Consider the following 12,774-nt stretch of genomic DNA (forward strand, 5'->3'; position numbering starts at 1 on the left):
GAAGAACATGCTGAGGGTTTACCTGCAGTCCTACGTAAAAAATAAAATAAAGCAATCACAGCTACTACACATGTTGCCAGATGACATACTCTGCTCTGCTACATCTAGATATAATTATATGCACGGGACGACTTGTCACTCTACCGCGTATAGGCACCTTTTTTATGTATTTGCATCAGTGTTTCCAATATTAAGTGTTTATACCTCTTATCTCCTATTTTAGCATTTCTTCACTTCCTTCGGAGCCCGGGATCGCTCTTTCCTGCTGATATTCCGTCTCTGGCAAAACGCCCTTTTAGATAAGGTAAGGAAATGCGATGCCGGGGGATGGGTGAGAAGTGCTACATACGGTGCATACGGGGTCTATGGGGCCCCCAGCATTAGGGCCCATATGTGGCTAGATCCTCTGCACCCCCATAGCTGCATCACTAAAGTCTTCACTCCTGTAGTTCAACTGTAGAATGTAACTCATTTCCAAACTGTAGCACCGCAGGCACGGGCGGCAGCGATTGTGACTGCGACAACAATATAAGCAAAAACCTTTCCCCTGTCAATGCCACATATATGCAGGACATGTTGTTGCCCTAAGTAGTTGTCAATGTATATAACATGTATGCAGATGTAGCAGAGCTGAGTTTATCATTTCATTCAGATGCTGAGCAAGTTGCATGGGACTGCAGATAAACCTACAGCGTTATCCTCACTCGTAGATTTAGTTGGTACACAGATCTCGATAACCAATTCAGCCCTGCTACATCTGTGTATTCCGTACGTGCCTGTATACGCTCGCACTGCGCTCCTCTCCTTCGTGGATATTTAGTTAGGTAATTACACGTGTATTATATGGAACTGGTCGCTTGTTGAATCATTGTATATAGTTCATGGAGCGCGGAGACCCGGTCAGTCTCTGCTCCATCTCTTAATTATGTTTAACTGTGATGAGATACACAAAACCCAGACGTGGCCGCTACCTGGAGGCCTCCTTCCCTACCTGCCGGCCACCCTCCCTCCCTACCTGCCGGCCTCAAACCCTCCCTACCTGCCAGCCTCCCTCCCTACCTGCCAGCCACCCTCCCTACCTGCCGGCCACCCTCCCTCCCTACCTGCCGGCCTCAAACCCTCCCTACCTGCCAGCCACCCTCCCTACCTGCCGGCCACCCTCCCTCCCTACCTGCCGGCCTCAAACCCTCCCTACCTGCCGGCCTCCCTCCCTACCTGCCAGCCACCCTCCCTACCTGCCGGCCACCCTCCCTCCCTGCCGGCCACCCTCCCTGCCGGCCACCCTCCCTGCCTACCTGCCACCCTCCCTCCCTCCCTACCTGCCGGACGCCCTCCCTACCTGCCAGCCACCCTCCCTACCTACCTGCCGGCCTCAAACCCTCCCTACCTGCCGGCCTCAAACCCTCCCTACCTGCCGGCCTCCCTCCCTACCTGCCAGCCACCCTCCCTACCTGCCGGCCACCCTCCCTCCCTCCCTGCCGGCCACCCTCCCTGCCGGCCACCCTCCCTGCCTACCTGCCACCCTCCCTCCCTCCCTACCTGCCGGACGCCCTCCCTCCCTGCCGGCCACCCTCCCTCCCTACCTGCCGGACGCCCTCCCTACCTGCCGGACGCCCTCCCTCCCTGCCGGCCACCCTCCCTCCCTCCCTACCTGCCGGACGCCCTTCCTCCCTTCCGGCCAAAAACCTGCCGGACGCCCTCCCTGCCTGCCGGCCACCCTCCCTCCCTCCCTGCCTGCCGGCCACCCTCCATGCCTGCCGGCCACCCTCCCTTCCTCCCTACCTGCCGGCCACCCTCCCTCCCTCCCTACCTGCCACCCGCCCTCCCTATCTACCTATCAGCCACCCTAACTCCCTGAATGCCGGCCACCCTCCGTACCTGCCAGCCACCCTCCCTACCTGCCGGACGCCCTCCCTCCCTCCCTACCTGCCGGACGCCCTCCCTCCCTGCCGGCCACCCTCCCTTCCTCCCTGCCTGCCGGCCACCCTCCATGCCTGCCGGCCACCCTCCCTTCCTCCCTACCTGCCGGCCACCCTCCCTCCCTCCCTACCTGCCACCCGCCCTCCCTACCTACCTATCAGCCACCCTAACTCCCTGAATGCCGGCCACCCTCCGTACCTGCCTGCAAACAACCCTTTCCACCTACCTGTCGGCCACCCTCACTCCTTACCTGCCGGCCCTGTGTTTATCCTTTCCCAGAAGAACAGGCCCCTCACCCATCCCTAGGGGGCGCTCAATGTAGTGTCAAAGTTCAGACAATATCCGGGCTCCCTGCTTTTCTGGGGGCCGCTGACCAGTTCTTAGCTCCTGTGGAGATGAAAGGGTTTAGGAGAACAGATGGTCAACAGCAGGAGCGGCTCCAGGTGGATTTGGGTTCTTGAGTGGCCGTCACATAGGGGTCACCTGTCTACACCCCCCTACACTATTCAAGCATGAAGTACAATTACATTGATTGCCATAGGTCTCCCAAGCTTAATGGGCACCAGCATCTATCCAAGCTTGACTAATGCTGATGCCAACCCTGCCCATGGGTGTCTGACAACATCCGACCTCATTAAACTTTGTGAAATGTCTATGGCAGCTTGTGTCTCGAGGGATGACTTAGTGTGGACCTATCCTAATGTCAAGGCATCGTTCCCTATGATCAAAGGGGTTGTCTAGAATTACAATAACATGGCTTCTTTCTTCCAAAAACAGCGCCACTCCTGTCCACAGGTTGTGTGTGGTATTGCAACTCAGCCACATTCACTTCAATGGAGCTGAGCTGCAATACCAGACACAACCTATGGACTGGCGTGGCGCTGTTTTTGGAAGAAATCAGCCATATTTTCACGAAGTTATTATGCCTTATGAATGATTGTGAATAGGGGAGCCCCACTCAGCCATAGAAGAGAAGAATGGGGCGAGTTTGAGTCGGGCCCCTCTCCCCACTGTCCTCATAGCAGCGCATTAGCTGTCCCTATAGTTTGTACACCCTTAATTGACTGAGAAATTGTATAAATGACAGCACAAAATAATTTTCTGCAACTTTCTAATAGACTTTATGTTTAAGTTCCTCACCATTTTAATATCTCTGCTTGCTGTCAGTGAAAATTAACCTTGTTTACATTCAGAAACGGAAAAATAGTCCCGCTGAGGTTTTGCTACAATTATTTCCATTCAGTGACAGTAAGGAGAGATATTGTGAGCCCATCCTAGGGGGCACATACTTTTGACCATGTGGTATATGTGTTTTTCATGTACCCCTGGTAATATTTGATGTCCTGTAAGGCCTCATGCACACGACCGTGTTTTTGCGTCCGCAATTCCCCCGCAAATCCACGGGAGAATTGCGGACCCATTCTTTTCTATGGGGCCGTGCACACGACCGTAGTTTTTGCGGTCCGTGCACGGCCCGGGAACCCGGACCGCAGAAAGTACGGACATGTCCTATTAGGGCGGGTTCACACATGGCGGAATTCCACTTAAATTCCGCTGCGGACACTCCGCAGCGTTAATCCGCAGCGGAGCCGTTTCTCCATTGACTTTCACTTTAATTTAGCAGTGTTCGTTTACACGATGCGTACAATTCCGCTGCGGAGCATAGGCTGCGGAGCGGAATTTGGTGTCCGCAGCATGCTCTGTCTGTTGCGGAGCAGTGGCGGACTCATGGCGGAATTTCTCCATTGACTTCAATGGAGATTCTAAGTTCCGCAATGAAGTCCGCAGCTGTCATGCACATGTCATGTGTGCTGCGGATGCGTCTTGCTTTTTTAACTTGACATTTCTTCATTCTGGCTGGACCTATGTATTTCTAGGTCTACAGCCAGACTGAGGAAGTCAATGGGGCTCCCGTAATGACGGGAGCGTTGCTAGGAGACGTCTGTAAATAGTCACTGTCCAGGGTGCTGAAAGAGTTAAGCGATCGGCAGTAACTGTTTCTGCACCCGGGACAGTGACTACCGATCTCAATATACATGTATCTGTAAAAAAACATATAAGTTCATACTTACCGAGAACTCCCTTCGTCTGTCTCCAGTCCGGCCTCCCAGGATGACGTTTCAGTGTAAGTGACGGCTGCAGCCAATCACAGGCCAAGCACAGGCTGCAGCGGTCACATGGACTGGCGCGTCATCCAGGGAGGTTGGGCTGGATGCCGAAAGAGGGACGCGTCACCAAGACAACGGCCGGTAAGTATGAATTTCTTTTACTTTCACTAGGGAAAGTGCTGTCCCTTCTCTCTATCCTGCACTGATAGGGAGAAGGGAAGCACTTTTCCCGCAGTCTGCAGCAGCTAGTCCGCATCAATTTACTGCACATTTTGTGCAGATCCGCTGCAGAATCTGCAACGCAGATTCTGTGCGGCATCGATGCGGACAGTTGCGGAGGAATTCCGCCATGTGTGGTCATGCCCTTATGGTCCGGAGTTGCGGTCCGGGCTCATTGAAAACAATGGCCCGGCCATGTGCATGTGCGGGCGGCTTGCGGCTGACAGTCCGCTGACAGTCCGCAGCCGGCCGACACGAAAATCACGGGCGTGCACACGGCTACGGTCGGGCTACGGTCGTGTGCATGAGGCCTTAATCCTCCCCTTCCATGTAATCTCTGCTTAGTGATGATATCTCGGCATTAATGAGATAATTTCATTAGAGACGTCGTCTCCCTAATTACATCGTAGTCAGTTATATCCCACTAATCGCCGAACCGGTAATCACTGTTGGTTGTGTGACCATAGTAAACCGATCCGGTTTGGGGACAGGGAGGAGAGGGGCCAAAAAATAAATAAAAATGTAGCTGTGAGGCATCTAGAACATAATGGAAATAAGAATCTCATTTTCAGTGTAATATCCACACAAGAGGCACGGTTCCCATTCATTGAAAGCAAGCAGAGATCTTGAAAACAGTGAAAAATGTAAACACAAAGTCTATTAGGAAGTTTCAGAACTTTACGTAAAAAAATAGGGGGAGAAAAAATCTTTTATGTTAGAAAAGAGCTTCTCCCCCTGAACTTATACGTTTTTCACGTCCGCGTTGCCCCCATGCGGGTCCCGTTTTCACGGATCCCCGTAGACGTTAGGCATATAATTCTGCATCGGTACATAGGGTGAAGTCATGATCATTGGACAAGGACTTTTTTTCCCCCACTCACTTGCTATCGCTCTCTCCGCACCCTGAAATGGCTGATAACAGGGGACAATAGAGTGCATTCACCGACCCAGCAAATGAAGATAAGCATTTACTGTGACACTGCACCTAAAGACTGTTATCTTGTCCTTGACGGTTTTCATAATGTGTATTCGGAGGAAAGTGACAAGGATTTAATCAGCGAATGCGGGGGATGGGTCAGTGTCATCTACTTAAAGGGCCATGGACTCTTGTAGAGTTCATTGGTATCTTATTGGAAGCAGTCAAAGTCTCATTTTTTTTCCACACACAATCCCTGGAGGCAATAAGAATCTTGGTGTGAAAGATTATAATTCACATCCGCGGTGTAGATTTGAGCATTATGTTTTTCACAGATCGCCACCGATCACTGATTGGCGCACGATCAGTGATTAGCAAATGATCACTGATTGGCACATGTATCTAGGGCGAAATATGTCATAAAAAAGAACATGAAGAATACAAATCGACCATAGACTGCCAACATAACCCATCATAATATTCAATATGTAAATGGACTTAAAGGGGAACTCCACCTCTGGGTATATTTCCAAAAATCGGATTAATCCAGCAGTGGGAGATGAGAGAAGCGTGGTTTGAGCACTGCCAGGCCTTTTTTGCCCCTTCTCGGCCTTCAGTTTAATGCCGATCGCCCTGCCCGACTGTGGTTGTTAGGACATGGATTAAAGGGCTGTTCCACTTTTATGACCCATCAATGAGAAAAGCCATAAAAATGTTAGGTTGTGACCCTCAATGATGTTCAGAACAAGGACCCCCAATTTTCAGCCAGGGAGCAAAAAGAGTATTTGTCCTCCATCCCCTTAGAGATGAATGGGAGTGTCAACAAAGTCCGACCACCACTCAACTTTACTTTTATGACCTGTCTCATTGACCAATCAGAAAGATTTTAAAAAAGGAGGCTGTTGTGGGACAAACCCTTTACGGCTGAGCTGCCCCATTAATCAGATTTTTATAAATATACATTAAATGTCTGTGGAAAGTTGGGGGGTGACCCCACTGGGCGTTCAGTCACCCAGAAGGCGTTTTGGCACCCACAAGGCGAATTTTCCAAGTACGTGACGTAATGAGTGACCTCCTGTATATAGGAAGTGATATAATCCTCCAGATATGATGTCAATCCAACACATGTGCAGATACAGGTCAGAAGACAAGATCAGGGATGCAGCAGAGCAAAGTAGGCAGCAGAGCAAAGTAGGCAGCGGAGCAGAGTAAGCATCAGAGCAGAGTAGGCATCAGAGCAGAGTAGGCAGCAGAGCAGAGTAGGCAGCAGAGCAGAGTAGGCAGCAGAGCAGAGTAGGCAGCAGAGCAGGCAGCAGAGCAGAGTAGGCATCAGAGCAGAGTAGGCAGCAGAGCAGAGTAGGCAGCAGAGCAGAGTAGGCAGCAGAGCAGGCAGCAGAGCAGAGTAGGCATCAGAGCAGAGTAGGCATCAGAGCAGAGTAGGCAGCAGAGCAGAGTAGGCATCAGAGCAGAGTAGGCATCAGAGCAGAGTAGGCAGCAGAGCAGAGTAGGCATCAGAGCAGAGTAGGCATCAGAGCAGAGTAGGCATCAGAGCAGAGTAGGCATCAGAGCAGAGTAGGCATCAGAGCAGAGTAGGCATCAGAGCAGAGTAGGCGTCAGAGCAGAGTAGGCATCAGAGCAGAGAAGGCAGCAGAGCAGAGTAGGCATCAGAGCAGAGTAGGCATCAGAGCAGAGTAGGCATCAGAGCAGAGTAGGCAGCAGAGCAGAGTAGGCAGCAGAGCAGAGTAGGCGTCAGAGCAGAGTAGGCATCAGAGCAGAATAGGCATCAGAGCAGAGTAGGCATCAGAGCAGAGTATTAAGCAGAGCAGAGTAGGCAGCAGAGCAGAGTAGGCATCAAAGCAGAGTAGGCATCAGAGCAGAGTAGGCATCAGAGCAGAGTAGGCATCAAAGCAGAGTAGGCATCAAAGCAGAGTAGGCATCAGAGCAGAGTAGGCATCAAAGCAGAGTAGGCATCAGAGCAGAGTAGGCATCAGAGCAGAGTATTAAGCAGAGCAGAGTATGCAGCAGAGCAGAGTATGCAGCAGAGCAGAGTATGCAGCATAGTATAGATCAGGAACGAAGCCGTTGACTATATGTCCAGCACTCACTAATCCACGTGTCAAACTTGCCCGAGCAACACATCGTTGGGGTACCTCAGGATAATCCAAACTATGGACATAGATGGCGCCTCGTACACCAGCGCGGCTACCGAAGTTAAGGTAACTTAAAGGGACAGTCTTATGTTTGTAATTTTAGTTGCATCCTCTAGATTTCAATCTGTAGAAGAGAAATGATGGGTTTAGTAGTTATATAAATGTTCATTGTATTTATTATTCAATGTTAAAGGCTTTCCTGGGGCGGCCATATTGAAGATACACCCTTATTCTATTGTCTGTATATCATTATCTGTATATTGTCTATATAGCAGCTGCAATGAATGAGAGTTAATGGACAGAAAAGTGTCCATAGACGACAATCTCCAGGAAGAAATGTAGTGCAGACTCTTGTTCTGCTGGTTGATAGCGGTCCCAGGGGTCGGTCTAACGCCGATCACTCATTGATCATCATTGTAGAATCCTAGAAAACCCAGTTAAAGAGGTTGAGAAAACCCATTAGAAATGTCCTGCGTAGAGGGGGTTCTTCTGTTCAGGGTCCTCATCTCTTGGTGAGAGTGGAGAGTGGATACAAAGAGTGTCTCTTTCTCTGGAGGACCTGTCCTGTATTACACAGACAACACATTAAATAAATTTTTAGCGTTAGACAACGAGTTTTCGTTAAAAGGGTCAAGAAAAGATAAGCAGATCACAAAGTATTTCTCTACTGGAACCCTCAGCGATCAGTGATCTGTGGGGAGACCTGGCAGTAAGTGTTCAGTTTCTCTGCAGTGCCACCTCAGGGGAAATTAAGTATTACACAGTGTTCATTCATATCAATGAGCTTTCTCTTATGTGATAATAACGTTTTCTCACAGCTGCGATTGTACCCAGGTTTTCCTGCTGTATACTCTGCTGTATACTCTGCTGTATACTCACATTGTATCCCTGATCTTGTCTTCTCATCTATATCTGCACATAATGTCTGGAGGTCTATATCGCTTCCTATATACAGGAGGTCAGTCATCATGTCTGATAAATAAATCTGTCAGCGGAACTGGATGTGGCCCCCTACTCGGTCAATGTCTGTGGGGCACTGACGACCGGCCAGTCTGCTGGATCTTGTAGTCCTTGATGGACAGATTAGGAGTTACCACCCTTTATTTGCTGCTGTGTGTCGTCTTCCTTCCTGGTAGAGTCCAGCAGGGCGATCAGTAGAGATTAATATCTAATCCTCGTTGCGTTCTCTCCTGACAGGCGCTGTCCCCCCAGGAGCTGTGGCACACGGTCCACCAGTGCTATGGTACCGAGCTCGGCCTGACCAGCGAGGATGAGGACTACGTGTCTCCGCGAGAGCTGCTCAATGGCCTGGGGTGAGTGCGGCCGGTCAATGTGAGTTATAATTTACGGCAGGCTGCAAGAAATGACGCCATTTAAAGGACCCAGAAAATCCCTTGCGCAGCATGGTCACTTATGACGGATCCGTTTTTCTTTTCTTCATTGACTTATAATGGATGCGTCAAGTTTCCGTCAGGTATCGGGTTTTTTTCCGCCGGATACAATATTGCTTCATGCTACGCTATTCTGACCATCAAAAAGTAACTGAAGTCGACGGGAAAAAAATGGGGATGTGAACAGAGCCTTACAGAACAAGCAAGCAGAGTCACTACCAGGCATGGCGGGGAAGGGGCAAATGGGACTAATTAAAGGGGTTTTCTTAGTTTAGTATTATGAAACGTTCTGCCACTTTCCAATAAACTTTGGGGAAATGTATTCGTTTTATTACTATTGTGGCGTAAAATGTCACAAATTCCGGCGCACGCCAAATTTGCGCTATTATTTGCAACTTTTACGGTTTCTCGCCACTCTTTAAAAAGTGAGGGTTAACAGGGAGTGGGTACGGACACCAATCAGACCGCAACATTTATTATTAATGATGGCAGAAATTGGCGCAAAGTATAGTCGCAACTCGCAAATCTATGCCAGCTCATCATCTAGATATCAATTTCTTTAGTAAATTTTGTGCATCTTATTGCAACGCACATCTGTATAAGACCGGCGTATGACGGAGTCTTAAAAAAAATCTCCCCTTTTGGGTTTAAATTCCTCACCATTTTCAAAACCTCTGCTTGCTGTCAGTGAATGTTGTTGGTTTTTTTCTTCATATATCCAGATGCCGAAAACCTGTATAGACCTAATACTTCTCACAGCTGAGGATTTGTTACAATTGTATCCAGTCTAGACAGTTCTGTTTGAGCTAAACACATCAGCAGCACAAATCTCTCTCTAATGTCCTGACAGTTTGTTACAATGTATCAGTGCAGGTAAAATGTGTCATTTAGGAGTCTGTGTAGTGTATGTAGATCAGAGGATTGTTTAGATTGGGTACAATTGTAACAAACCCTCAGCTGTGAGTTGTATCAGGTCTGTACAGATTTAAAGCCTCCGGCAGACTATAAACAGATATTTGAAAAATGGTGAGGAATCGAAACACAAACATTAGAATGGATCCCGCGGCCGCACGCTACAAGGAGATAACGTTAATGTTAACCTCTGATCAACCAGTACAAATCGGAGAAAATTGGGATATGGCAGAAGTTGCAGCTGTCTACAGTGTAGATGGATCGGTGTAATTTTTTTATCAGACACTAGAGGGCGCCAGATCATAGTTGATGCATTTTATGATCTTGATCACTTTTTTTTTACAATTTTTCTCAAATTTTTCCTTTTTTTTAGGGTCAGTGAGGAGTTTCCCGAGGGCCCAGACCTGAGTGACACGTCTTCCCGTAGCGACAACAAGCTGAGCATCAGCCCCAAGCTGCTGGGAACTGACTCGTTCACCTCCCTTGCCTGCAGTGAAGGTTTAATTATGGTAAGAGGAGACCACAGGGGGGCAGTATATTCATGAACGGACATGGTAACGCAATGTAGGGGGGCTGCATTTGGAAGTAAACCTTTACGGATCAGGGTCAAAACCAATTTGGCCAACCGCACAGGTCGTACCATGTTATCGCACAGCTTTTCCAGACTCCTGAATGGGAAATCTGTCTACATATGTAGCGATATATACAGCTTTGCCATTCTGGAGTCCGGAAAAGCTGGATGACATCCCCTATAGCTCCTTAATAAATGAAGATATATAGAGATGGGTGCAGTTTACATGTAATTATACTGATTTCCTTCAGCCAGTGGAAGACATGGCGGGACAGTCGGACGCTCTCTCGGACTCTCAGTTAGACGGTTTATCCAGTCAGACGGTGACTCCTCTGTCGGAGATGGCTGGATCGGGGCTGCTGGACTCTCTGCCCGCTCTAGACCTTCTAGCTGGAGAGGACCTTCCCACAGACCCAAGCAACAACTCCACCCCCAGCTCCACACAGGATGAGGGTAAGAATATGGTCTGATATATGGGGTGAATATATCACAATATTCTACATAACCTGCTAAGGAACTTTGCATGCATTTTGTGTTACAACTTATGCTCTAGTCACATCCAGAGCTGCATTTAGAAATGTGCTGGCTTCCTTCCAGGCTGTAGAACCTCATGTCATGTCTGGGGCAGTGCTCTTTAACCTATGGAATGCTGGGAGTTGTAGTTTCACAACAGCTGGAGATCCCTGCTCTGGTATGTTAGATTCGGGCACAACATACTAAAATGTGAAGTTTTCTATTTTCATAAACCGCATGGCATGGCGCGGTGGCATACAGAGCAGGGAGCCTGGCACGCCTGGGTATAGGGTTTGATGGATCTTGCAGCTTTGACTTGTCATGTTGAACATCTGGAGGTGGATAATGAGACCAGAGAAGGCAGCGGGTCTCGTGGCTGCCAGTCATTGTGATGGCATTAGGGTTCTTAGTCTGATGAGAGACGGTACCCAGCGAGGGCGTTCAGCCCCCAACAACATGGCAGACTGTATTATATGATGAAGCAGAGCTGTGGTGGTAACGAGGCTCCTGGCCTGGATGGAGCCCAGTTCTTCCAGAGATATCGGCCGTGTATTGATTGTCTGTGTAATCGTCCGTTGCGACCTGTTCTTCTAATCTCAAGTGCAGATGAATCATTTATAATGTTACAGAATATCGCAGGGAAATAATCACTGCCGCTCCCCGACATCCACATTTCTCACAAAATCATTTCTACTTTTTCCTTTTCTTCAACTTCAATCATCTTTTCCAATTCATCTCCTAATTCTCTTCAATGTCTCTTCCCTTTCCTCTTCTCTTTTCCCTCTCCTCTGCTATTCTCTTTTCTTGTCTTCCCTCTCTTCTCTTCTTTTTTGCCTCTTCTTATCTTCCTCTTTTTCTTGCTCTCTTCCACTATTTTCCTCCCTTTGCCCTTTTGGTCTCTTCTCTTTTCTCTCTTCATCTCTTCTCTATTTTTTTCTTCCTCTGTTGTCCTCTTTCTTTTCCTCTTTTTCTCTCTTCCTCTCTCCTCTTCCTCTCTCCTCTTCCTCTCTTCTCTATTTTTTGTCTCTTTTTCTCTTTCTTTTTCTCTCTTTCTTTTCCTCTCTTTTTTTTCTCTTCATCTCCTCCCTATTTTTTTATTCCCCTGTTTTCCTCTTTCTTTTCCTCTTTTTCCCTCTTCCTCTCTCCTCTTCCTCTCTCCTCTTCCTCTCTCCTCTTCCTCTCTCTTCTTCCTCTCTCCTCTTCCTCTCTCCTCTTCCTCTCTCCTCTTCCTCTCTCCTCTTCCTCTCTCCTCTTCCTCTCTCCCCTTCCTCTCTCCTCTTCCTCTCTCCTCTTCCTCTCTCCTCTTCCTCTCTCCTCTTCCTCTCTTTTCTTCCTCTCTTCTCTTTTTTTTTGTCTCTTTTGCTCTTTCTTTTTCTCTCTTTCTTTTCCTCTTTTCCTTTCTTCCTCTTTTCTCCCCTTTTCTCTCTTCCTCTCTTCTCTTCATCTCTTTATTTTTTGACTTCCTCTATTTTCCTTTCTTTTTCTCTTTCTTTTCCTCTTTTTCTCTCCTCTCTTCTCCCTTTTTCTCTCTTCATCTCTTCTCTTGATTTTTTCTATTTTTTTTTGTCTTTCTCTGTTTTCCTTTCTTTTTCTCTCTTGTCTTTTCATCTCTTCTCTTCTGTTCCACTCCCTTGTTTTGTCAATTCCATCCTCTTTACCTTTTCCATACTAACTGTGAAAGACGAAAGGTTTTTTTCCATAGTGAACTCCAATATTTAGATAACATTATATAATGTAACACTCTAGCCCCCATAGGGTATTCTGGGACATGTAGTTCCCCCTTTGCTGAGCATAACATCCATCTTGTAACCGGTTCCACATTTTTATTTTATTTCAGAAGCTATTGGCCCCTGTAAGGACGAACTGACCTCGGACCTGTCGGGCCGACTGCACATCAACGCTGTGTATCACATCAGTGCGGAGCGCCTGCAGCAGGCTCTGACCTCCGACACCCGTTTTATGAGTGAATTCATGGAGCTTAGAAAGTTCACAGGTCAGAATTAATTTTTGTCTTTTTTCCATGTAATGAAGAGCTGATCAATGGTAACAAAATGCTTATCCGAAAACAAAAATT

At 48.1% G+C, this 12,774-nt stretch overlaps 1 protein-coding gene across 6 annotated transcripts in view; it reads left to right on the forward strand.

Annotated features, from left to right (window-relative positions):
* GRAMD1A (GRAM domain containing 1A) overlaps window positions 1-12,774 on the forward strand; it is a 118,135-nt gene that overhangs the window by 81,350 nt on the left and 24,011 nt on the right. For all 6 annotated transcript variants that reach the window (XM_075840427.1, XM_075840430.1, XM_075840429.1 and 3 more), the window contains 5 exons: window positions 224-304; window positions 8,511-8,626; window positions 9,990-10,125; window positions 10,439-10,640; window positions 12,538-12,693. In XM_075840427.1, coding sequence (XP_075696542.1) covers window positions 224-304; window positions 8,511-8,626; window positions 9,990-10,125; window positions 10,439-10,640; window positions 12,538-12,693 — 691 coding nt within the window. The remainder of the gene's footprint in view (window positions 1-223; window positions 305-8,510; window positions 8,627-9,989; window positions 10,126-10,438; window positions 10,641-12,537; window positions 12,694-12,774) is intronic.

The sequence above is a fragment of the Rhinoderma darwinii genome, chromosome 10, assembly GCF_050947455.1.
Source record: "Rhinoderma darwinii isolate aRhiDar2 chromosome 10, aRhiDar2.hap1, whole genome shotgun sequence".
Classification (NCBI taxonomy): Eukaryota; Metazoa; Chordata; class Amphibia; order Anura; family Rhinodermatidae; genus Rhinoderma; species Rhinoderma darwinii.